The sequence below is a fragment of the Lasiosphaeria miniovina genome, assembly GCF_030549165.1.
Source record: "Lasiosphaeria miniovina strain SMH2392-1A chromosome Unknown B0T26scaffold_2, whole genome shotgun sequence".
NCBI lineage: Eukaryota > Fungi > Ascomycota > Sordariomycetes > Sordariales > Lasiosphaeriaceae > Lasiosphaeria > Lasiosphaeria miniovina.
In genome coordinates this window covers 656,229-680,674 of record NW_026848221.1, presented here as the reverse complement: position 1 = coordinate 680,674, position 24,446 = coordinate 656,229, and the positions used below count along the sequence as shown (strand labels likewise).

The 24,446-nt window shown below is 56.5% G+C and overlaps 8 protein-coding genes across 8 annotated transcripts; 4 read left to right on the top strand and 4 right to left on the bottom strand.

The window, feature by feature from the left end:
- Positions 1-367: 367 nt before the first annotated feature.
- B0T26DRAFT_671639 (uncharacterized protein) lies at positions 368-938 on the bottom strand (the record flags this gene model as incomplete). The annotated part of the gene is made up of 3 exons (XM_060439360.1): positions 368-417; positions 525-771; positions 906-938. The coding sequence occupies 3 exons, from the start codon at positions 936-938 to the stop codon at positions 368-370; spliced, it is 330 nt and encodes a 109-aa protein (XP_060299753.1).
- Positions 939-4,426: 3,488 nt separating this feature from the next.
- B0T26DRAFT_636614 (glycoside hydrolase family 16 protein) lies at positions 4,427-5,522 on the top strand (the record flags this gene model as incomplete). Its single annotated transcript, XM_060436843.1, has 5 exons — positions 4,427-4,662; positions 4,721-4,743; positions 4,804-4,984; positions 5,046-5,292; positions 5,355-5,522. Coding segments are annotated over 5 exons (855 nt in total), but the record flags the coding sequence as incomplete, so codon positions are not given.
- Positions 5,523-6,472: 950 nt separating this feature from the next.
- Positions 6,473-7,041, top strand: B0T26DRAFT_737762 (heterokaryon incompatibility protein-domain-containing protein; the record flags this gene model as incomplete). Its single annotated transcript, XM_060443500.1, has 2 exons — positions 6,473-6,841; positions 6,874-7,041. 2 exons carry the CDS (start codon positions 6,473-6,475, stop codon positions 7,039-7,041), a joined length of 537 nt encoding a protein of 178 aa, XP_060299751.1.
- Positions 7,042-8,589: 1,548 nt separating this feature from the next.
- On the bottom strand, positions 8,590-9,387 carry B0T26DRAFT_764260 (uncharacterized protein; the record flags this gene model as incomplete). The annotated part of the gene is made up of 4 exons (XM_060446439.1): positions 9,176-9,387; positions 8,969-9,103; positions 8,789-8,904; positions 8,590-8,738 (listed from the first exon to the last, which is right to left on the bottom strand). Exons 1-4 carry the CDS (start codon positions 9,280-9,282, stop codon positions 8,590-8,592), a joined length of 507 nt encoding a protein of 168 aa, XP_060299750.1. The 5' UTR covers positions 9,283-9,387.
- Positions 9,388-10,656: 1,269 nt separating this feature from the next.
- Positions 10,657-11,417, top strand: B0T26DRAFT_671635 (tubby C-terminal-like domain-containing protein; the record flags this gene model as incomplete). Its single annotated transcript, XM_060439359.1, has 3 exons — positions 10,657-10,987; positions 11,044-11,277; positions 11,353-11,417. The coding sequence occupies 3 exons, from the start codon at positions 10,657-10,659 to the stop codon at positions 11,415-11,417; spliced, it is 630 nt and encodes a 209-aa protein (XP_060299749.1).
- A 677-nt stretch (positions 11,418-12,094) lies between these two features.
- On the top strand, positions 12,095-14,564 carry B0T26DRAFT_747282 (voltage-dependent anion channel-domain-containing protein; the record flags this gene model as incomplete). The annotated part of the gene is made up of 2 exons (XM_060444830.1): positions 12,095-12,651; positions 13,178-14,564. The coding sequence occupies 2 exons, from the start codon at positions 12,095-12,097 to the stop codon at positions 14,562-14,564; spliced, it is 1,944 nt and encodes a 647-aa protein (XP_060299748.1).
- Positions 14,565-14,620: 56 nt separating this feature from the next.
- Positions 14,621-16,860, bottom strand: B0T26DRAFT_809487 (general substrate transporter). Its single transcript, XM_060447256.1, has 6 exons — positions 16,496-16,860; positions 16,258-16,437; positions 15,349-16,188; positions 15,173-15,280; positions 14,986-15,108; positions 14,621-14,918 (listed from the first exon to the last, which is right to left on the bottom strand). The coding sequence occupies exons 1-6, from the start codon at positions 16,692-16,694 to the stop codon at positions 14,803-14,805; spliced, it is 1,566 nt and encodes a 521-aa protein (XP_060299747.1). The 5' UTR covers positions 16,695-16,860; the 3' UTR covers positions 14,621-14,802.
- A 5,796-nt stretch (positions 16,861-22,656) lies between these two features.
- Positions 22,657-23,441, bottom strand: B0T26DRAFT_671630 (uncharacterized protein; the record flags this gene model as incomplete). Its single annotated transcript, XM_060439358.1, has 3 exons — positions 22,657-23,127; positions 23,282-23,334; positions 23,420-23,441. The coding sequence occupies 3 exons, from the start codon at positions 23,439-23,441 to the stop codon at positions 22,657-22,659; spliced, it is 546 nt and encodes a 181-aa protein (XP_060299746.1).
- Positions 23,442-24,446: the final 1,005 nt, after the last annotated feature.

Sequence of the window (24,446 nt, the reverse complement as noted above, 5' to 3'; positions counted from 1 at the left end):
ACATGCTAGCCGCTCTGCTCCACACATCTCAACTTGAACAGCCCGAAGCCGTCGAGGTTCGGCACAACCATAGATTTGCTACCCGATGACACGTACACCGGGAAGACTCAGGCCGTGCCGTGGCGTCAAACGCAATCTGCCGGCACGAGTACAAATAGAACAAGAATTCTGCAATTGACGAAAGGGCCAAATCCCCCAGATCAACTTGAATTAATTGAATACTGTTGCACGTGTTCGTAGTTGACAGCGCATTGAATTGTCTGTCTAAAAAGTCTAGAGATACAGGAAAAGAAGGCCCTGTTTATACCCAAAAAGTAAACAAAGGAAATCTAGTAGTACTAGGGAGTGAGCGTCGTAGAGGGCCTTCTTAAGGTTCAATTTGGTTGAGGCTCGGATGTGACGCAAAGTGGCTTAAATCTAGGCGACGTCATCCATTCATTCAGATCAAAGAGATGGTCCCGCCCGCCCGTGACGGATACCAATCAGCCAACAAAACCTGCCCTCGCATCAGCCCGTGCACGTACGCCGGCCCACAGAGAAGTTTCCACAAGCTTCAGGCCGCACAACAAAAAGCGACCTCGAGCCGTTCACCATGACGACCCAGTCGCCAACGGCCGCCGACTCTGGAACCGAGCCAAGATGTTTCCCCGTGGTGGTCGCCAGGCGGCGGTAGCGCGACTTGCGGCGCACAGCATCGATGAATTGGCGCGCCATGTCCTTCTCCTTGTCTAAGCTGTCTCCGCTAAGGCCAAGGTGGGCCTCATACAGCGCCTGCTAGCGGTCCTGCTCGCGCCTGTCATGGAGGGGCTTCTGGTCGAACGTCAGGGCGCCCACCAGCGTCATCCACATCACTTCTCTCATGTCTGCAGAGCTGTCGGGGTACTGTGCCTAAAACGTGGGCTTACCCCCTTAGGTTCGCGTTCCTTGGCACGTGGCATTTTGCATGGGCAAGAAATGAATCTGCGACATCAGAGATCGACAGAATTCAAGGAATCCTATTTCGAAGGCGACTCCGCTCGGCAAACCCGACAAGGCGCGATGCTTCTATATCACGGATGCCTGGTTTGGCGAGCGGCAATTCACACTGTGACGGAGGGTGACGGATGCGGATGCAGAGACCAAAGAATTCCCTGTAAATACGGGCATCTGCAGGTTTGACAAGAAAGCAACCCGCGTTCACCTGACGGCGTGTTTGCTGCCCATTTCCGACACGGAGTCAGCTCTCACCAAATCTGGTAAATGCGCGTCGACAGAAAAATTGGACGACTACGTCAAACCGATATCTCGCACAGAACTTGCTAGCTTGCTCTCGGTCTATAATTGTTTCACTGTCTCTAGCTGCACGGAATGCCGCCTCGCTTCAACCTGTCGGGCCTCGCTGGCCCGACGCCGGCCTCTATCCTGACAGTCGCCTTGGCTCCGAGCCTTCGGAACGTTGGTCCCGAAATCCTCGTTGTTTGCGTCCAAGCAGGTCCGCACGCCACAGCCTACACAAGCAAGTCTCGCAGCGCGGCTGAGCCTGAAGCGCCACGCACGCTGGTATGGCTTGCAGCGGCGACACGATGGAGTCGTACAGAAGTCGAGCCTGCTGCGTCCCGTGTCTTTTGTTGAGATGGACAAGGTGGAAAAGTCGATTATGGACACGCTGGGCCCAGCACGACACCCTGACCATCGTCGAGGGCCGTGTTAGCCGTGTTGACCACCTCGTCCTCTTGCTAACGTGTGGGCTGCATTTTGAGGGGCACAACACCGACGATCTAATGAAGAGCGAGATCCCAGTCTTGACCTATGACCGTGCAACTCGACAATTCACGAAGAAGACGGGCACGGACGATGCGGTGCAGCCGACAGCTACTACCAATGCTCATAGTGCTGCAGAGCCCAGCGGCGACGCCAAAGACAAGTTCAAAGTCCGCGTCTTCTCCGCACCCACCGAGCGGCGCCGCTGGGTGGTGGACAAGTATGACGGCAACCCCCACCCCCAGGGTGCTACGAGTGGTGACTCTGTTGGTGATCCCCTCCTCCCCGCTCTTCAGCAGATGTTGCCGCTGGGCCTCGAAACGTTGCATTTCAGAGGCCCCATGTCGTTTGCCACAGACCCGTGGTGCCAGGTCGACTCTGTCTTCGAAGGCGTCGATGCTATTTGGGCGGCGCTTTGAGAAGAAGTGTAACTCTGGGGTGATTGACCCGATGCGGCAGATGTGGATGTACAAAACTTACTGGCCATTTATGAGGTCTCTCCAATCCCCGTCCCACCCGTCTTTATATGATTGCTAGCCATAGTACACTCAACTCTGGATGAAAAACAACTATCTGATGACCTAGAACTCGTCAACCATCGAACGCAGCATGTGCTTAACGATGCGCCCATGGCCCGCCCTGTCGCCCACGATCAATGACCTTCGCTTTACCGGGATTGAACCTGAACTAGTCTAGGTCTAGAGGGGTGTTGAAGTTCTGCAGCCCGGTATTGCCTGCGCGGCAGTTGGAGACGCCATGCATACTTGAAAATTTGGGGCAACGGCATGAAGGGGCAGTCAATATGCGAAAGGGATGCGCCGCAATATATTGCCCCTCCCGACTCCCGCAAAGACCTTCCCAGAACAGCCGAACGTGATGACTTATCACGGGATCAATCAATCACTGACTGGCAGCGTGGTGGCCCGCCCGAGCCTTGTCGACGTCGCTTTGGTCCCGGTGGGACATGCCTATTCCGGCCGCGCCTGGAACTGCTGTTCGTGGGTGCACACAGATCACGTCGTGCCCATGTGGCTGTCAGCCCCTGCTCCCGAATCCCATGTCAAGAGCAAAAACAAGAAGAGGAAGCCTTTTGGCGGTTGGCAGCTGTCAAAGCAGAGTTGCACGCACCCCCGCGCGTCCCTAGTTGAGTTTCAATTGCTACTCTGGCCTGGTCCACGAGGGCGCTTATCTCTGATAAGGACTTCTCTTTGAAAACAATGACGTGAAGGGCTGGCTCCGTGCAACTGTTTACAACTAGAGCTGCTGCTGACACGTTACAGGACAAGGTGTGAGCTTTTCTCTTGCGGCGCTGGGGCCCGAGAGCACACAGGGCAAGCTCGGGGGGAAGGGAGGGAACCAGGCAGCATTCCACTCCTCCTATTACAAGCGTCGACGAACCGGAATTGAAGATGCAGGCTCCTCGGACTTTTGCTTTCTTGTCGGAATATCGCATGCGCCACAGCAGTCGGTGAGATCCAACGGGCAAAAAACGAAACTTTTTTCTCTGGGGATCCCCTGGTGCCGGTGGCGCAAGTATAAGAACCCACCGGGGTGTAACACAGCATAGGGCCAGAATTACTGTGTCAAGCCCGAACAGGCCAATAGAACAAACCTCATGTCACTCCCCGGTGGCCCAGTTAGGTGGGTGCGCGTGCGCCAAGCTTCCTCCCGACCACCACAGCCGCTGCGCCGCCGTTGGACCGGGGCTGGGGGAGGGCGATGGAGAACCGAAAACCCGGGTGCGCGATGGAAATTGGAAAGGGATTTAGGATACTGCGCCATACCACCAGCCAGGGGCCGGGGGGGGAGCAGCATCCAGGATTTCTGCGGGGGTCCAGAAGAAGAGAAACAGACTCGCTACATCATAGGGCGCTACATAAGGCGCAAAGAGGTGCCCAAAAAGGGAACCAGAATGGGAGTCTGCTGACAGGACCCTCCAGCCAAGCCAACCCCTGTGCTGTGCCCTTCCTCTCCGCTCCCTCATTCCGGGGGGCGCCCAGCTGCCAATATGCACACGCGTATTCGTCTTTCCCAAACCGGACACTCACTGGGAGGGAGCTGGGCCATTACATGTAACAATGCGTGGACGGCGTAGCAGCTCCCACTGTCGACTGGCACCATCCATTCGTGTTGTGTCATGCCACCGCTGACAACAGGCAGCATGGGACACGCACTCACTCACACGGAAAGAGGAAAAAGGAGGGATGAAGGATTATCCACCGACCACAACACCGCCCCTTATCAAGCCGGAGCGCGCTACCGGACCGCGGGGGTGCCGCCTCATCAATATATATAAGGTGTGTGAGGTGATCCCGCCTTGGTTGTCGACATTCCCGCCCCATCCACCGGCTGCTCCCAGATCGCCATCCCACGGGTGTGCGTGTATACTCTTGTTGCCATTACACAAAGTAGCTACCTCCCTAATCCGAGCATCCACAGCCGGGACAACATCCTCCGTCGGTCCCAGCACCATGGCGATCCTCTCGGCTGTTTCCGTGGCCACCCTGCTGCTGGCGAGCCCGTCGTACGCCGCGTACACGCTCAAGCGCGACTATTCGGGGACCAACTTCACCAAGGGCTTTGAGTTCCGCACGGCAAGTCTTGCCCGTCTTCCCGTCCGAACACGGGGTCTGGAGCTTACCTCAACTGGTGGCAAAAACAGGCGGCCGACTATCCCGGGTCGGGCGACCCGACGGGCGGGTTCGTCAACTACATCAGCCAGTCGGCGGCGACCAGCAAGGGCCTGGCCAAGGTGGTCAACGGGCAGGTGTGGCTGGGCGCCGACTCGACCAACAAGGTGTCGACGTCGTCGCAGGGCCGCGACAGCGTGCGCCTCGAGTCGGTCGACTCGTTTACCTACGGCCTGCTGATCGCCGACATGGCCCACATGCCCGGCAACGCCTGCGGCATCTGGCCTGCGTAGTGAGTTGCTCGCCTTTTCAGTCATATTCTCGGCAACCATGGACTAACGGGACAACAGCTGGACATACAACTTTGACGAAGGTGAGCTTTTGCGCGCCAGTGTCTCTGGTTAGGCGAGCAACCTACTCACCCCGTGGCTAGACCCGTACGGCGAGATCGACATCGTTGAGGGCGTCATGAATCAGCCGAACAACATTGTGTCGCTGCACAGCTGCGGCGCGTGCTCGTTCAACTTTAACAACCAGCCCGGCACGGACCCGCGGTCTAACTGCAACCTGGGCGGCGAGTCCAACGGCTGTCCCGAGACGGACAACACCAACTAGTGAGTTTTGCCTCGCCTCCCGCCACCCCCTTTCCCTCTAAGGGTTTTCTAAGAGAAACAGCGACGGCTGCGGCAACACGGGCCCGTCGGGCTCGTACGGCGACAAGTTCAACGCGGCGGGCGGCGGCATCTACGCGACCGAGGTGACGGCGTCGTCGCTCAAGATCTGGTACTTCCCGCGGGCGTCGATTCCTGCAGACATCACGGCCGGCAAGCCCGATCCGACCAAATGGCCCGCGCCCTTCCTCGACGCCGAGCAGTCCAATGGCGGGTGCAACGTCGGCAAGTTCTACAAGAAGCAGTCGATTGTGAGTTTTCATTGTCTCTTTTCTTTTCGTCCATGGCTGCTTATGGCTGATGTTTGTGCCAGATCATCAACATCACTTTTTGCGGCGCCAGCATCGACCAGGACACGTGGGACTCCGCGTCGACGTGCAAGTCCAAGGCGTCGAGCTGCAAGGCCTTTGTCGCCAACAACCCGTCGGCCTTTAGCGAGGCGTATTGGCTGTTCAACTACATCCAGCTATATCAGAAGTGAGCGGTTCTGTGTCTGCGGGTGGGCACTGGGGGAGACTCTGGCTGAGAGAGTGCAGTGCGTGTCGTGTTTATTGGAGGGGTCTTGTTGTTGTACATATTCGCTTCTGCGGCCGTGATCGGCAAGTACATGTTCCCGTTCAGGTGATGTTCCCACACACACAAATTCACGCGCATTCTTGGCACCTATAGAGGCCACCAGCAGCATCTTATCACGTGCGGTGGCTCTCAAGTCAGAGCCACACCTCTACCTAGATCTTACCTGCTATTTGCCACTCCATCGAGGATGATGACAGTGAAATCTCTACCATGGAGCCAGACCCGTCATCCTCGCATACTGACCGGATTTTGTCTATGGATTCCCTGGAGCTGATGCAGGTGTCTGAGCCTGGCGAACCCCGACTCTTGAGACCAAGGGGGATTCGGTCGACGGGGTCGTCGTTCGATCAAGCCAAGCCAGGTCATGCGACGGCTCCTTCCACCTCTCTCTGCAGCACATGTAGTGCCGCAACTTTTCAAGGATATTCAAGACAGAAAACATCTCTGAGCTCGATGCTAATTCGGGCCATCTGATTTGCCGCCTACCCGTCACGAGCGCCGATTGCAAGCTGTGCCCCTTGTTAGACAGCGTGGCAACAGATCCTGAAATTGCCAAGAAGTTCGCCGAGGGCAGCCAGCCATCAACCAGTCTGCTTGGCCTCTTTGCTTTTTCGAGCAAAGTCACTCTGAATCTATGACACCCAACCTCGTGTACCGACTCTGTCTGGTTGGCAGTTCTGCCAGCAAAGGCCTGGATACCGAAGCTGGGAGCGGCGCGGTCTGCCCTTCATCATGCAGTCAACCACGATGGGAGGAGCTCCAGCCGCCCGAATACTCTACTAGTAGGTCGACTTCACCCCTGTTCGCTATTGGCTGGATTACTGTGCCTCTCACCACGGCGAGACTTGCACTGCCATGCACCGCGCCCCCGTCGCCGGCTTTCGGGTCATCGACTGCCTTACCCGGGACATCATAAGTGGGACATTGGCGGGCGAGCAAACATACGCTGCTCTGAGTTACGTCTGGGGTTCTGACTCTACGTCTTTCCTCACCGTCACAGCAGGGGACGGTCGATTGCCTGACGACGTGCCCCGGGTTGTTGAGGACGCTATGGAAGCTACGCTCCAGCTGGGGTTCAGGTTCTTATGGGTAGATCGCTACTGCATCCGCCAGGACCGGCCATTGGAGAAGCACGAGCAGATAAAGAAGATGGGCGACATCTACGAGCAGGCTGTCGTGACTATTGTCGCCGCCGCCGGGACTCGGGCGCACATGGCCTCCCGAGTGTCCGGGACACCCCGCGAGTGTTGTACCAGGACATCACCGTCGGTGGCCAATCCTTGTCCGTCGCCTCGACCAACGTCAGCGCCAGGATCCAGCAGTCGAGATGGAACACACGTGGCTGGACCTATCAGGAGTCGCTGCTCTCTCGCCGCCGGCTCGTCTTCACTGACAGCCAGGTCTACTTCCAGTGCACTCCATGAGCTGCTTTGAGACTCTGTCCATCCACCTTGACGATCTCCACGACCAACAGAGCGGTCGCTTCCGAGACACGACCGTCCCTCGCGTATTCCTACCCTGAGCCCCTCCGATCCCCTCGCCCACATCTCGCTGTGGGTCTCCCGGTTTTAACGGAGGTCCTTCTCTTTCGAGAGCGACGCGCTGGACGCCTTCCAGGGAATTCTCAGAGTGGCCGAGGCGAAGGGATGGATCCGCGGCAACATATGCGGCCTCCCGCTCCCGAATCGGACACCGGCCGACTCGGCATGCCTGGCAAATTTCCTGTCGTGGCAGTCGTCGTCCTTTGGAAAGCTCAGCCGGCGCGCCGAGTTCCCCAACTGGTCGTGGGTCGGATGGAGGCTGCATTCAGAGTGGCAGAGCATCACCGTCTTCGGCCGCTTTCTCCTCGGGGACCACATCTCACTCGAACGTCAGCCACTACCCTTGACTGCTTGGCTAGAGCATTTCACTTCCACCGTGGACATCACCCATGTCGGGGGGCTTGCGTTGGTTTTGAATCCGAGCACAGGTTGCTATTAACGACTCTGCGTTGCAGCGGTCCGGATAAGTTACGATTCTAAACTAGAGCCGCCCCATCTAGAGGCGATGGGTTGGAGGAGAGAGAAAATCAGAATCGAGTGATGGATACCTTGGCACGCCACAGACTGAGGTGGACTTTGCTGCAGAAATAGTGCTTGCTCGACTTGTCCACAATGACGCCCAGCTTCCCAAGTCCCGAGTCCCGAGTCCCGAGTCCCGACCTCGGGAGAATGCTTGATTTGGCTTAGCGATGGCTTGGCCTTCAATAGTCTGCGCTAGATCGCTGCCCGATTTCTCAGCCTCAGCCGCAGTTACTAGTATCTGGGCAGTGTTCAAGCGACAGCCCACCAATTCCCCACTAACAAGTAGGCGGCTCCGCACCTAGTCAGCGGAGCGACCGGAAATAGACGTTGTTTAGTAGGAAAATTAAAGATATTGTAATAGGTAGAAGACGGGAAGATAACGACGTTACGAAATAGGGAAAACCACTCGGGAACGTAAGCATTGGCAAAGCTAGTATGGGAGAGACCCTTTATAGACAGGTAGTTTTACAGTCTTGGAGGTCCGTCAGGCCCGTCGTCGGAGTCGTTTGACGCAGCCTCAAACTAACTGCAGCTGAAAGTCACAAAAGAACAGCAAACTGCCCGTGTAACTCCAAAGTCGCCATGTCATATGTAAGCCACCGATGCCACAACATACAGCAGATGATACAAGACGCGCTGGTAGAGATGGTCGATTCTTATTCCTAAGGGCGGTCCATCTCGTTTCAGAGACAGGCCAAGGCAAACTTGCCTCACCAGACCAATGCTATGCAGAGCTAGATGCCAGATGAAGATATTTGCCAGGGAAATCCTAAACGGTAACTCAAACCGCCGTCGCTATAAAAACGCGTAAATATCGAGAATAGAGTATCGCTCCCAGGTCCCAACTACAAATGCCGGCCGACATGCTCCCTTACCGACAACAGCGACACTGGCGATGTCTGCCACCTCCTAGACTTTCTGCGGTGGGAGGGCGGCGAGGGTGCCGACGAAGCCATTGCACATGATGGTGTTGGGGATCGCAATCTGCAAGCCGCGCTCGTCGTCTGTGTTCGTTGCAAGACCTTGCGTCAGCCATCTTCGCTTCTCCATGCCCAATACTACGTAAGGGGCAGGGTGCGATTGGAACTTTGGGGAGGGGCGAGCATACTCAAGTCGATGGTGCTGTAATGCACTTCACCATTATTGTTCTTGCAGTTGCAAGTGACGACGGTCGAGTGCTCGCCGTGGTTGAAGCACTCGTTGCAGGTCGCGCCCGCGTAGCCGCTGGTTGGTTATCACAGGAGTCAGCGCTGGAGTTGAGACATGATTACGACTTGTCGGCACTCACGGCACGTTGTTCTCGGCGAAGGTCAGGGCGCCGTCCACGTTGTTCAGGCACAGGTTCAGCACGTCAATCTGGGAAGCCCAAGGGTCCGACATGTTGGGGCAGGTGGCGATGTAGAGGCCGTAGTCGAGGATCATGCTGTTTCAGAGTTACGTGTCAGCGGGTGCCTCAGGTGTGGGAAAGTGGTGTGCGATATTCTGGGGGTCCTACTATTCGCCTTGGACGCAGAAGTCCTTGAAGTGGTAGCCGCTCACGAGGCCCACGAGGACGAGGCCAAAGAGGGCGAGGCCAAAGAGGAGGACGTCCATGAGAAACATGTTGGGTTGTTGGTCAGATGTTCCGCAAAGATAGAGTGACTAGACAGGCGATAATCTTGAAATTAAAACGACAAAGGCAATTCGAAACGCGGACTTGGGTTGCTCATCTAGGCTGAGGATCGAGAGGAGGGGCAGAGACTGGGGAAGTTTCGCGGGGTTATATAGCCGTATCCCGGACTACCGTCTGGAGCCATCTCGGCCGTCAGAGTCACGAGAGTAGTTACTGAAAGAGGGCTTGAGCCCCGAGAAGTCCGGCAACCGCCGTTAAGCCTGTCGTCTGAAGCCATCTCGACCTTCAAAGTCACAAGACGAGAGTATCAGAAGGACAGTTGTGGGCGCACTACTTTATGTACAACTAGCTGACTGGCCAGTCAATGACGTCTCTTCTACTGGCCGTTGGGATGTCTGACCTGTGCGGGTATGCTGTTGCATCTTCTGAAGGCTTGTTATCTCTAAAGGGCTGTTGACGTAGTTTGCTGGTTTACTCTGAAGTGTCTGGGAAACCTTAAGTACCTTGGGCAAAGTGTGGGAATGCAGCGCACTTCCATTTGGTTTCCATGGCTTTACCTGCCTATAGGGACAGGTCGAACCCTGAACCCCCAAACTGGCCAAAAATTGAGTGTGCGTTTAAAGTTGCAGTTTAAAGGGTTGATGCCCCTATTGCGCTTCGTTCACGGCTCAGGTTGTTTGCATCCATAATTACCCCGTGTTTGGAGGCAGTTGACCCCTTGATCAGACACAATCAATTTTGTGTCACAGAGGCTAGAGCCACCGCCACCGCCTCCGAAGATCTGGATGCTTGGCGCTTGGAGAATTCAATTGTGCATCCGCGGCTCGGCGACCAAACGGATGGGGTTGGGCGTTCTAGAACCGCGCCGGCGGCTCAGCCGCATGTTTATTGTCGGCATTGTGCCTTGCGTCGCTCGGGTGTGCGCTGTAATCCGTTTGGTGCAGTGGAATCGGGCAAGCAATTCGAGCGCGCACATGGCGCTAGTTGCTGGGTGCATAGCGCGCGCAGCCCAACTCAGCCCTAGTGCACCCGGCTTGTGCACGCTGCGGGGCATGAAGATTGGCTGATCGCGACTGAAACCACAAGCCGCCAAGCAGCACTGCCCCGCCCATTGACGTCGATGAAGCGCAGCTGGCCAGTGCCGACAAGCAAGAACCGGCGCCAAGCAAAGAGTCGCCCGAGGATTTAATGCCCAGGCCCCGCGTCCACTGTCGGCTTTCTTTTGCGAAAGTGGTCAAGTTCAAAGAACTGAAGACATCTTTTACCCGACTATCAGCAATTCTTGGACAATCTCCGTCGCCGTCCATTCTCCGCAGCGTCACCGACACAACTAAAACCCCTAATCCAAACCCTAACCCTCCAACATGGCGCTTCAGCTCCCTCCAGTACCGCAGCCGCTCGGCCTTAACCACCCAACGGCCGACCTGCTGCTCGCGCGGCAGACCGAAACCATCATCCTACGGGAAAAGGTCATGAGTCTCTCCGGAGACAGCTTCGACATCTCTCTTCAGAGCGGACAACCCATCCTGCGGGTGCAGGGCAGCGTGTTTTCCTTTTCGGGGCGCAAGACGGTCATGAACCTCAACAACCAGCCCGTCTTTGACATCAAGAAGGAGCACCTGCACATCCACGCCACCTATGCCGCCGTCGACCCCAACGGCAACCCCCTGCTCGAGGTCAAGAGCAGCTTCAAGCGTGCGTCTTCTTGATTACGTCCCCCGCCCGGAGTCATAGACGCTAACAAAACGCAGTCATCGGCAGCAAGGCGCGCGCAACGTTTGTCAACAAGTACACAGGCCAGCAGGAGTCGTTCCTGATGCAGGGCAACTGGTTCGACAGCCGCGCCGACATTGTGCACGAGAAGACGGGCATGGTGGTCGGCAACATCAACCGCAAGCTGCTCAGCGGCCGCGACATCCTGTTTGGCCAGCAGACGTACGCCCTGACGGTTGCCCCGGGCGTCGACATGAGTTTGATGGTGGCGAGTGAGTGCACCGCTCCTTTTCCCCTTGCCTAAAAGATATGCAGAAAACAAGCGGCTGACGATTCGTGCAATTTAGTGTGCATCTGCATGGACGAGAAGAACAACGAGGGCAAGGGCGGCGGCATTCTCGGCCTGATTTAATTACCTATGTGGAGGATAGCAGAGAGGAAGGATGACATTTGGGCCGTGAGCGTTGGCATGTGCGATGCGAGTTGGTGCAAGACTGGTTATACCCCCTGGTTCAAGAATTTTATTGCGTTTGAATTTATTGTTTTGTTTTAATACCGACTCTGAGTTCTAATTGCAAGATTGTCGTGAGCGAACCTTGGCCCGGAGGCTTCAGGCCCAGTCCACGCACGTCCTTGCGTAAATTCAGCGATCGGTGATTTGATCCGAGACCCAGCGCGCGCCTGAAAATTCGGAGCCGTGACGTCACGGAGATGGTGGGCTGTCATCAATACGCACGAGATCGTTCCTTCCAGATGCCCCGCATGCCGATCAAGGTACGGGGTAAGCGCCGCCTGACATGATGGCGGGAATAGGTCCGGAAAGAGATTTACGTGTGTTGCTGAGCATGGGTGTAGTTGCCAGATACGGATTCGTCGACGGGACATGCACGTCGGCGTCCACAGCCCCCAAGTCTCTGGCTCTCGGATGCTCTGCCATCAGCACTGGGAGTGGAGATGTCCACCATCAGCTTCATGGTGACGTGGAAAAAGATAGAGAATTTGCACGGGAAATAACATGATTAAAATGCAAAGAATCCAGCAGCCACACTTGGTGCAATCTCCCCACGCGTCCAACCGCAGCAGCCGACAATGTCGACCACGCCCGAACAGAACCGGCGACGGGATGGCGTCTACTTCCAGACCGTGTTTCGGTACAGCTCCAAGGTGTACGACTTCTTCGGCATCTCGCCGTCGTCAACCCCGAGCAGCCTGAGCCGCCTACTCACTCGCGAGAGCGGCCGCGGCGAAGCCACCGTTCCCGGGCCAGCCGGCACCGCTAGCATCGACACGACCAGCAACAGGGTCCGCATCAGCCGGCGCCATATAGACAGCTCCACTGCCAGCGAGCCCGTAGCTGCGTCTGAACTGCCAACCGTCCTTCCAGTCCAAAACGGCCATGTCATTATTCCAGCTCCCGGCCGAATATCGCCCCCGGCGGCAAATCGGCACCAAGCTGCCGCGCACGCACATCTCAACGGGTTGAGTTCACCACGGTATTTCCCCTCGCCCCGGCGGTCGCGTACGCACTCGTGGGCGTGGCGTCGCAGCCATCCAAACCCAAGGTTAAAGTTAGACGAGAGCAAGACGCGCAAGACGAGGCGGCGAGGAATGCTACGCGCGCTGGTGCAGGATTTCGGGACGTTTTGGTACGTCTGTCAGGATCGTGACACAGTTTGCACTGTTCTTTGTGGTCTCTCTTTGTCTCACTTGTTCACTTTCACTCACTTTCACTCACTCTCACTCACTCTCACTCACTCACTCTCACTCTCACTCTCAAGTGTCTTTCTCATACAAGAGTCTTATATAAGCACTCACTTGAGTCCATACGTTTAACTCATTACACTATCAATTCACTTGCTTATACTCTCATTCTTGGTCTCATTCTCACTCTCATCTTCACTCTCATCTTCACGCTCATCTTTACTTTCATTCTCATTCTCGCACATGAAAATCTAATTCCACAAGACTTATAATTATCACTCGCTCGCTCAATCACTCACTCACCCACTCGCCCACTCACTCACTCGCGCGGTTTTTCATCACATTACTCCCCAATCACGCACACTTGCCCGCACAAGACACGCAAACCAACCATACACGCAAACCAACCATACACACAAAGCTTCCACACACAAAACCACCCGCAGCCAACACTTCACTAACATGAAAAAGGTTCACCTACCCCTTCAACCTCGGCCTGATAGCACTAACCCTACACCTCCTCCCGCCACGGCTCCACTTCCCCGGCCTCTTCGGCCTCACGCGGGGGGTATTCATCGCCGAGCTGGCCCTGTTCGCATTGTTCTCACTCGTCTGCATCACTCGTCTGGTTCTCACCCTCTTCGCGTCTTGCGAGGAGCTCTGCTGCCCCTTGACAACCCGGCGCCGGGATGCGAACGCGCCAGTGCGGGGTGTCAGGGGTGCCGACGAGGCGGCGGTGGGCCGCGACATGGTAGGCTGCTTCGCGCTCTGGCCTGCGGCGTGGCTGACGCTGGTCGCGTTCGCGGTCGTGGTCGTGGCGCCTGGAAGCGGCGTGGACGGGGCGGCTGCTGCTGCCGCCGCTATCAGCAGTTCTGGGAATGGCCATCATGCATGCAGGCTGGAAGACGGGGCGAGCTCTGCAGGGCCGTGCCGTTCGGCGTCGTCCCACCGGCTGGCGCTCGCGGCGTGCGGCGCGTGGTGGGCCGGCGCGGGCTGGACCGGCGCGAGCACCGTGTATGTGGCGGCGACACTGTTTTCGCCGTCTCGGCCGCGGCCAAGACCCGCGACGCCCGAGGGCCGGTTCGCGCCTTCGCTGGCGCTGCTGCAGTGCACCGTGGCCGCGGCGACGGTTGCGCTCGTTGGTGGGCTGCTAGTCCTGGAGCTGGGCGCCCCGGGGAACAGGCCCGGCCCGGTGATTGGCGGCGCGGGGACACGAGTGGTTTCAGGGGCAGCGGCAATACCGCGGGGGCTTGTTGCGCCCGTCGTGGTGTTTTCGATTTGCGCGGTGGGCGCTGCGCTGCTCGTGGCCCTCGCTGTAGATGCCGTGCTGGTGCACGAGCTGGTGCTCGTCACGGGCTGGCCACCGCCTGCGCAGACAGCCACGGTCTTCTTGCTTGTCGGGCCGTTCGCCCTCTGTGCAGCGGCACTGCAGTTGCTCGGCGACGCTGTCAACACCGTGTATGGCGGTGCCGTGGGCGGCGGGCTTGACGTCGTCGAAGCGGACCCATTCTCAGTCATAGCCACCATTGCACTGCCGCTAGACATGGTGTGCATTTTGCTGGCGCTGCTGCTGACTGGCGCGGCCGTCGTCTGGCTGGTGCTCGCCATTGTCGCCGCCCTCTACCGTGCTGGGCGTGGAGAATTGGCGTGGCACCCGAGCTGGAATTTCGTCGTGTTTCCCGCGGCTGCACTTGCCATCTCCATGCTGCGCTTCGGCGTCGAGCTGCAGTCCTTTTTCTTTGGTGTCTTTGGCTGCGTGCTGCTTGTGTTTAGTGTTGTGGTGTTTTGTGCCGACATTCTCTTTACTCTTAGGTGGACTCTCAGGGGCAAGATGCTGGTTTACAGGGTGCGTTCGTAGCTCCCGGGCCAAAGCAGAGGAGGTGCGTAGTAGTAATACTAGACCTTGGTACGGAAGTCTCTTGTTTGCTCCGCTACTCTCTCACGATGCTATTATTACAGAAAGCCGACGGCGCGCTGCAGTTGACGTGCTCGTCTGCACGTTGCCGCCGCCGGATCCCCTCCCCCGCCGGTGGACAGACAGAAACAACCTGAATTTTTCGTCCATATTGACCTGGCCACGGATGAAAGAAAGCCCATTATACCTTCTCCGCCTCGATGACGGCGACGTGCTTCTCGCTCTCCTCCTCGTGTATGGCCGTGCGCTTGGATGCCACCGCAGTGCTCTGCTCCAGGGCTTGTCTGTCCTCGAACACTGAGTTGCGGGTGTGTGGTTAGCATGGTACTGGGAGCGGTGCTGAAGCCGCAACTAGAAAACTCACAAAATGCGAGCTCCTCGAGGGAGCGGCCGGACGTCTCGGGCCAGAGGAACCAGATCAGGATGGCCTCGACACAGATCCAGCAGCAGTATGTAAGCAGGTACTTCCAGCCAATGGCTAGCGTGCCTAGGAGAGGTGGCCGTGTTAGCGTCACAGTTTCAGCGGGAGGAAGAATTCATTCTGCACATACCAATGGGGTTGACGTTGGTGCCAAAGAACTGCGCGGCCTTGCCCCAGAACTGGAAGATGGCGATGCCGCGAGCGCGTTGGGCGTAGGGGAAGATCTCAATCAGGTAGGCTGAGAGTGGAGGCACACGGTTAGCACGCTATGGCTTTGGCACCTTGCGAGTCTGAGGGGTGGCATACTGTAAGTCAGCGCGTTGAAGCACAGATTGTAGGCCGGGCTGTAGGCGTAGATCCAGAAGAGCGACATCTTGGCGGCCACGTCCGACTTGTTTTGGATGAAGACGGCGGTGCAGATGGTCCAGCTGACGTAGACGGCCAGGATAGACAGGATGCCCGTCAGGTACATGGTGCGGCGGCGGAAGCGCATGACGACGAGGGCGGCGCTGACGCCGCATATGAGCGACCAGCACTGGTTGCCCAAGTTGTACTTGGTCTGGAAGCTGGGGTCAGTATAGCCAATGAGCTTGAGCACGTCGCCGAGGAAGTACGAGATGACGACGTTGCCCGACAGCTGCGTGAAGAGGCCGAGCAGCGATCCGATGACGAGACGGCGCCGCATGCCCGCGGTGCGCACCATGTCCAGCCACGATCGCTTCGAGTGTTCCATCTCAATCTCCAGCGTGGTGCGGATCTCGGCAATCTCGGCCATGACAAACTCTGATTGCGAGTTGCCCTCGGCGTGGTACTTGATCAGAATCGCCTTGGCGTCCTCGAACCGGTCCTTGCTGATGAGGAACCGTGGCGACTCTGGTAGGAAGAAGACGAAGGCGATCTGCAGCAGCGACGGCGCCATTTGGAGCAGAGACGGGATCCGCCACGACCAGTCGTTCTCAATGTTCTGCGTCCCAAAGGTGCAGCCCGCGGCCACGATGGCTCCGATGAAGTAGCAGGCGTTGAACAGCGACGTCAGGATAGGTCTTTCCTTGGGGTAGCCCAGCTCGCCGATCAGGCACGAGCCAGCAACAATGGCATACGGCAGACCAAAGCCGATGATGCCACGAGCTATGATGTACATGGGGCCTGTTTGTCATTGTCAGCCATGTATTCCATCTCGTCTTCGGACCCCGTTCTAGAATCTTGCCCACTCACCATTTGTAGCAAAACCCTGGATCAGAGTGCCGATCACCATGACCCACGAGCCAAACATGATGCACCACCGACGGCCGAATGTGTCGTTGACCAGAGGAATCAGGGGGAGACCGATAACGGAACCAAGTGGCAGGGCAGAGGCGAGGATGCCATTGTAGGCGCCGGTTGGGTTTCCAAAGTCTGGGCGGCAAGTCAGAAAAATGGGCAAACAGATGGTGCAGGCAGAGAGCACACTTACAGTGTTTCCAGGCGGGCAGCAGCTGGGCAGAGTTGATGATCTGCGAGTCGAATCCAGAAGTCATCTCGATGCCGATGACACAGGGGAATAGCAGCAGGTACATGGTCCGCAGGTGACGCTTCTTGTACCAGGGGACGGGGTCATCCATCGCCAGGCGATGGATGTAGTTGTCCCCGACATCGCTAGCGCCGGCAACCATGTTTGCTGGCTGGGTGGTTGCTGGTCGGGTTGTTTGGGCAGAGTCTCAAGCAAGGCGACAAGGCGGCCTGTTGCTCTTGGGCAGAAGTGCTGCGGAGTGGCAGCTTGGGGGCGTGACAAGAGAATCCAACCGCAGGCTCCGGGGGACGTTTGAGAGAGAGGCGAGGACTCAACAGGGCATATAAAGCACCGACGCGGAGCGTGGCAGGCGAGGAGCCCGCTCGGAGACGGCCTGGCATCCTGAGTGGAGGTGGACCCGGCCAGTCGGAGATGGGGTCATGCAAGCAGCTTCTAGGTCGTCGAGGACCGACTCAACTGGTCTGCCTTTGAGCCCATATTCATCCACATATTGCTCAAACACGCATCCCCACGGGGAGGGGCTCCGGGGCGACAAATGGGGCGGCGAGGGCCAAAGTGGTTCGGACCGAGAAGGCCTTGTGCATGGCCGTCCAAGGCGAGACTCCGCTCCAATACGGGGCCAGATAGCCAGAGGGGCAGCTGGTATGGATATCCGCGCGCCTTTTTTCTCTTCCCTCTTCCCTTGTTTGCCCCGACCCTCGGTTAGGCTCAGTCGACGTTGCGGCACTCGCTAGGGGGTGCAGTTGGGGCGGCCAGGCGGGAGGCTTTAGCCGGGATCGACACAAAGCCGCAGTGGTGGGTGGGTTGCCATCTCTGGGCGCGCGCAGGTGGCGTTAGGACAAGAGATGGGCTGGCGTGCCACGGTGGGAGCGGTGCGAAGCCAAGACGCAGGCTCGGCCAAAGGGGCAGTCAGTAGTTCGGGATCCAGTGCTTGGCACACATTCCTCCAACGACGACGATCGGGGTATTTGTCCGTATTTAATATTCTGCGCTATCCCTATCGTGCTTACACTCCCATGTCATGTCGCGAGCCCTTCGCATCTCGGGCCCCTTTTTGAGGCGGAACCTGTCGATTAACCTGTGCGCGTGGGGAGGCCATCGCGAGTGGGAGCAGAGGTCCTACACGACGCGGAGCCTGGCTGATAATAACGGGCGCTGCAAATGGCGAAAGCACTGAAGCAACAGGCGGGAAGAAAGTTGGGTCGCTTCTTTTTCTTTTGCGCGCAGGCTAATTCTTGGCCTCTATGGCCGCAAATCCAATTTACCGTTGCCGGCTGGGCGGGGATAAATTGGCGTGGCAATTTGTTCGGTTCGGCGTAATTAATGTCTTTCGGCCACATCCCGCGTCGGCTGCTCCCTCGTAGGCTCGCACCTTTTCCGCTCCCCCATGGCCAAGTCCTTCGAGAAGCACGCTCGCCCAGGCGTCGCTAGGGGCTTGTTCTCGTGGTAAGCTTTGTGGCGCCTCCATCAGAGGAAAAAAACCGATCGCCCAGCATCGCCAAGGTCTTGGGAGCCGACGTCAGCGTGCACCTCCTACCTTTCGCTTCGAAGGTGACGAGTTTGTTGTGTGTTGGATGCACATTCACATTTTGTTTGACTGCACTTCTCATTATTCGTCCTACCTGAGGTAGGCACAGAGCCCAATCTAAGCTTCGGAAATGTGAGTGGACCACTGGGGCACCGGGTGAGGAGAGGAAAGAGCGAGCCAGCGGCGAGGTCAGAGATGGCAAGCAGCAGGGGCGGCACGTCGGACAACCGGCACCAGAAAGACTGCCGCCCTTGGCAGGTCCCTGACAGCAGCCTCCCACCTTGGCTTACATCAACCCACACAAAACGGATAAAGTCTTGGGGCATCACTAGCGCTACTACCCTGCAACGACGACGCTCCAAGCTGGACATGTTGACCACCAAGGAAGCGAATTCCAAGAGCACTGCCAGTAAGCCCAAGGATACAGGAAGCTCAGTTTAGAAAGTGTTAGGAGACACGGGCAGGCAGAACGACCCGGTACTTCCGTTTTTTATTTTCTGCGCAACCTATTCGTGGATACATACGGCATGCAGTTTACCCTAGTGTCTGAACAAATTATACCCCACCCATCCGCGTCCATTCTCACAGGATCCTCCTACCTTTGAGTACTAAATCCGCGGACTTGATGTAAGCTGCGGCCACTATCGGCACACTGCCAATATCGAAGAGGCGAGTCCCAGGAATAGTCAGCGATGCCCATATCGTCCCGTGCGAGAGCATGTCCCCCCCAGATTGAGCCGATATCAGATCATAAAACACTCATCTGCCTTAGCGACATCAACTCAGCAAGGTCCGCAGTCGTCGAACCACGGGCAGATGTTGTCGCAGACATCTGGCAGACAGACAGATGCACCCTCCGTTTACGCAGATCCCATTGCCCCGCAAACGGCCGCGTCGCGCTGGAGTGCTGCAAATATGCCAGGCAAGCCCACCGGTGCGGTACCGGGAGCCGGGGCGGGGGCGGCAAGGATGCCTGCGGCGGTAAGGGAGAGGAGGAGGTTTGTGATGGAAAATTGCATTGTGCAGGTAGGCGAGTGTGACTTTGAAGGCTAGTGGTTCTGTCAAGGCTCAACTTGGACAACGAGATGTGCTGTCCGTACATGGTACCCCTGGTCTATAATGCTGGCTGGGAAAAGTGTCTATTATATAGATAGGCGGTCGCCATGTAGTCAACTCCTGGTGAAGCCGTCAAGACGGTTCTATCATCACGACTCGAAGGATAGGTAGCTGCACCAGGTGAGGGTCATCGGCACATTACCATGCTGTCAGATGAGACGGGGAGCCTTACGAGGAGTCGTGCCGGTGTTCCACCAGTCTGGAAAGAAAATTGAAGCTCCGTGTCCGTTAAATCCACAAGGCCGGCAGTTCGTTCAGCAATGTCATTTCAGCTACATCGACCCCAGCAGCCGTAGCAACCAACTAGTAGCGGAGGCAAAACAACAAAAAATAGCAATACAGCCAGCTCATGCATTTTTAGTTTTAATGGCGAGCGTCTACTGGTTATGTCCTCAAGGAAAGCGCCTTGATACGGATGTATTGGTTCACAAAGTCTCCAGGTGGTCTATTTCAACCTGAACTTCTCCGCGAACCAATATCCCCGGGAAAGCTCTCCTCTACGGGAAAAGAAAAGGAGAGATGCCAAGATCACTGACGGCGTGGTTCTGCACAAGTTCACAAGCTGCAAGAAACGCAACCGTGAGCTTCGGTTCCTCTGATGATGTTTCGCCCCTAGGAGTGTGTGGCCACACCGGGGAAGCAAACACATGCACGAAATTAATTTAATTACCTTATACCAAGCAGCCGAAATGTGCCTCCCCGCACTTTAAGGCGAGGTGACAATCACCCAAGAGAACTCGAGAAATCTCTAACCCATGAAAATGTCGGGTCGAGCATGTGCGGGTAGAGAGGTGCTGGGGTCGCAAACATTCTGTTTGAGCCCGGAATGACAGGCGCGAAGTCTAGGCCCCAACACCGAGTGCAGCTAATTTACCAGGTCTGCCTGCCACTCGACCGGGGTGGTTGTCAGATCGTACTGATGTGAGCATCGCATGAATGAACAACCTGCCTCGCGAAAGTCTCGGGGTAATTGATTGGTGAAGCGGACCATTTAAATATCGATCACGGCGAAAACTCGTTTACAGATTGACAATCCCAGACTCGCGTAGCTGAGAGGGTCACAGCTCGCTAAATCCAAGTTTATCTACTAGGACCAATCAAGACATCTTGGTCCGGGTACTTAAGATGGCAGAATACTAGTGCTCGAGGTGACCTTGTCTACGTACGCTATGGCCGCATGGGTTTTACACCTGTGTATGAACAAGGTTGGTGTGCACAAGTTCAAATTCACCACTCGTCGAAACCTAGCCGCTAGAGACAAAAGAAGTCAGCTAAACAAAAGCTTGTAAACAGACAGCGACATGAGCGCCTGCCGCGGTGGATTTCACTGGGAAGACGGATGAGAAAGAAGCCAAGCGTTCATCTTTTCCTTAGAAATTTCAACCAATGTAGTGAGATTCTGTTTGTTTTCATTCGCTTACACCAGCTACTACCGCATTTCCTCACTTTATATCTGCGGGGGAGAAATTGTGTAGGTACCTAGGCAGTCCATCTGAGTCTCAAGTTCATGGAAATCTCACTCGTTTTTCATACTCGTTTTTCATTCTTTGTGAAATTGAAAGGCAACAAACCCTAAAATCTTGCGATTTCACTCTCACTCAACCACTCACTCAGGAGTCACGCTTCAGGTCATGTGGTTTTCGCCACACACCCAGCCCCCCACCCGAGGGACTTGGCCTGGGCCTGACAGCAGCTTTGGGTCAACCTCACTTCGGGTTGAAGCGACGTTCAAACCGCCTGCGCTACGTGCCCACAACAACCGCCACCATGGCCCAGCAGCCGCTTCCGCCGTTTGTGCTATCAGCTAGACTGGAGACGACGTTTCCCAGTGCTGGGCAGACGGGCCACGTGATTCACGGCATGCCAGGTTCAGAGCCTGGTGATAGTTTAGGTGAGGTGGCTGACCAGTCTGCGGCAGTCTTGTCCCGACAGGAGCGGTGGCAGCGCGAACGCGCTATCGGAGTGGGCGGTTATGGGTCCCTCTGGCTCGGGCGCTGCGTCAGCGGCGAAATGGGGATTGGGGCACTGCGCGCCGTCAAGGAGATGTTGACAGTCGCTCCGCACTCCACCCGCGAGTCGCCGCGCGAGAGGCTGAGGGTCAATCGCGAGCTCGAGGCCATTGTGTGGTTTTCGCATAGGAGAGCAAGTCCCCGGTATTAATTAATTCGGAGATCATCAAGGTACCGCTGTCAGAGGCACAAATCGTCATGCTACCCTGGTCAGTATGTATAAACATCTTGTAGCTGTCCAGCGCACATTCTTTGCCTCTCCCCACGCTGATATGATCCTCAGATCCTGGCCTTGCACTCGGCGCCGCACCCGTCACCTGGAAGGGTGCAGATCTCAGAGGACACGGCGCGCAGACTAGGGCTCTCACCGGGTGTCCCAAACAACATGCTGCCCTTCTCACTCCCGCAACGCTGCCGCCAGGTCTTCGTGATCGTCGTTTCTCATGGGCATGCTTTGTCCAACATTCCACCCAGGCGCTGACTGGCGAGATCTGGTGTAATCTACAAGATCTGTATTCTTCCGCAACTAACTCGAGGAAGGTCAGTGTTGCTAGCGTAAATGGCGTCGGCTTCCTAAAATATATCAAGCTCGGTTTGGCCTATACTCGCGGCGATCTCAAGGTCGGTCGGACACTTCAAGATGTCTGCCAATTCGGTCAAATCGTCCGGCGGGGTGATTCCGTCTTTTGTGACAACCAACTTATGCCGCTTGATGGTCAGCAAAGTTTGCGAATGGTTGATTTGACAGTTCAAGATTTCGGCTCCGAGTGTCTCTTTGGAGCTATCGGTCCAAAACAGACGCCAAATTTTGGGACACCGATGGCTTGAGGTATTTTTGGATAAAAAGGGTGGTTATTTGATGTCAGCCTTGTCACGCGAACGCTGTATCTAATCTAATTAGCCGAGTCTTGTGTCGTCATTCTCATGTGCTCACACCCAACTGGGCTCGTCTGAGGCAAGCGCTGATTAGATTTAGTCCCTTTCTCTTTCTGGCCGTGCGTGATCGCCCGCAGAGGTAAGCGATCCACATCCCGTACAGGTGGGGAAGTTATGAGAGGTGCAGACTGCATTGACTAGTCTAGTTCTGGCCCATGCGACGATCTGGGAGAGGAGGAAGAAGATAAATAAAGTAGTGCCCTAGGTGGCTGAACTAAGGGAGCCCAGTGGCCTGCGCTGAGGAGCTCCAGGTGACCAGCACAGAAGTGATATAAGCTAATATCAACGCAGGATCGAGTTTAGGGGGACGAGGGTCAAGGCTGCGGCCCAAGGCGGCGAGCTTGTAATTAGTGATAGATGACAGCTCAACCGGACAACATCAAGTCGGAAAGGTCGGCGGGAAGTGCTAAGGAGGGACAATCAACACTAGAATAGTTAAATTATCAACACGACGAAGACGACGAAGATTATGGTAGGAGTAAACAAGTAACAGCTCTCTCGGTCATGGTTGATCATCACGCCGTCCATGCCCACTTTGCGTCTTCCATATCGCCCCCATGACTTCGCTCGGGGATCCTCTCGGGCCTAGAATTTTCCAGCGCGTGGTAGAGCCTAGAGGCATCGACGCCGCGCCGCCGCACTAGTTCACGGCGGGCAGGTAGCTGCCCCGGCCACGTAACATCGCTGATGCGGACTCCTTCCATCGGCCAGGCGGTGGTGGTGGTGGCGGGGCCGCCGCCGCTGCTGCTGCTGCTGCTGCCGCCGGCATGCTGGTATTCGTCGCCAGTGGCAGAACCACTCGCCCCCTCGGAGCTGCCCGTGCGAGAACCCGAGCTCGATGCTCTGTTTCTTTGTTTGCCACATGTGGCAGACGTGAAACTGGCAGGCGTGGACCCGCTACTGGAAGCGCCCGCTACAGAGGCCGGCCTGCGGGCCTGGTGCTTTCGAACCCTGGCTGCCGATGCCGGGCCGCGCATCTCGCATTGCTGTTGATAATTTTGCAGCTGCCGCTCAAGGTGGGCTATGTACCCTTCGAGTGAAAGGCCTGATAACGGCGATCCGTAGTCAGCTTTGCACAGTTCTGTACCTTGCAGAGAGATGGAAATGAGATGTGAATGGCGGGAGACAGGGGAAGCATACGGTAGTCCCTCGTGGCAATGTCTGGGTCCAATCTGGGTCCCTTGCTGCGCTTGCTGCCCAGTGTTGAGTTTGTGCCAGAGCAGCGTTGTTCATCCGCATGGTTATTGGGCCGGCGGGCTCGGTGCGGAGAGGACGAACCTGGCTCAACGTGGTGTGACATTTTGGGAATTCGGGAATCCTGTCTGCTGGGACCTGGTTCGCGGGTGTAAGTCGAGCTGTTTATTGGGGACGAGGGGACTGTTAAATGCGTATGGACGAGCCAAGAAAAAAAAAAAAAGATGGACGTGCACGGAATGCGGACTTTAATGGACTTGGGGGCCGCTCCTGCATATGCACATGGGGGCAGACATATGCAGTTGGCGGCTTTGTGGAGGATGGTGTTTGGGGCGGAGAGCGTGGACAAGGGCTGAAAAAGAAGAGCAGGAAAAAAAGTCCGAGTGTCTCAGCCCCATCAGGATCCTGTTGGAGACTTGGCGGCATCCCAAGTGTACGGCGAAGCGTATTCTTGTCCTAGTGAGAGCGCTTGCAAAAAATCCGCCGTATCGGTTTTCTCGCAAGACCATTCCTAAACGAGGTATTGGCCGCATCCTGCCTACACGGCGTAGCAAATGTCAAACCCTGAGGCCAAGCTTGACCGACACCGTTTCAATACCGCACGTGCCTTTATCATCCGACAGTGTGCCGTCGATGCAATGAGGAACAGGGAGGCGGTCATGGTGTGCAGCAACGGTCAATTCCAGATTCTTGAGCGAGTCTTTGAGGGAGAAGTGGAAGTTGATGGTGTTAATTATTACGTGGTACCTCGTCGGGAGTTTTCCTGTGACCCTGTCATGCATAAACAAGTAGCATGGAATCGTGTCTTTGCAAAAGCAAAAAAAAGGAGAACGATTACAAATTCGTGTAATGGCCGCCCCTCGTCTAATCCGCATCGCGCAAGCGAACGAGCTTGCCGGAGATGGATCAGCGAGGACTGCGGTCCGTATACGGCTTATACGCGATCCGCAGCGGCGGATGCCCGCTAGCGGCTGGCCAGCACATGGCAATATCCCAGACCACAAACCCGGGATACCACGAGTAGCCGTCGTCAGAGACTGGCAGCCTCTCGGATGTGCCCAAGAAGATTAGTGTCTTGGCTGAGAGCGTACATATTCCTCAGGACGAATGG

Excerpts from the sequence above, each read along its gene's own strand:
- B0T26DRAFT_809487 (XM_060447256.1), bottom strand. The coding sequence starts at position 16,694 with ATGGTTGCCGGCGCTAGCGATGTCGGGGACAACTACATCCATCGCCTG. Across the intron at positions 16,438-16,495 it reads GCTGCCCGCCTGGAAACACT|ACTTTGGAAACCCAACCGGC; the intron begins GTAAGTGTGCTC and ends CTTGCCGCCCAG. Across the intron at positions 15,281-15,348 it reads CTTCAACGCGCTGACTTACA|CCTACCTGATTGAGATCTTC; the intron begins GTATGCCACCCC and ends CTCCACTCTCAG.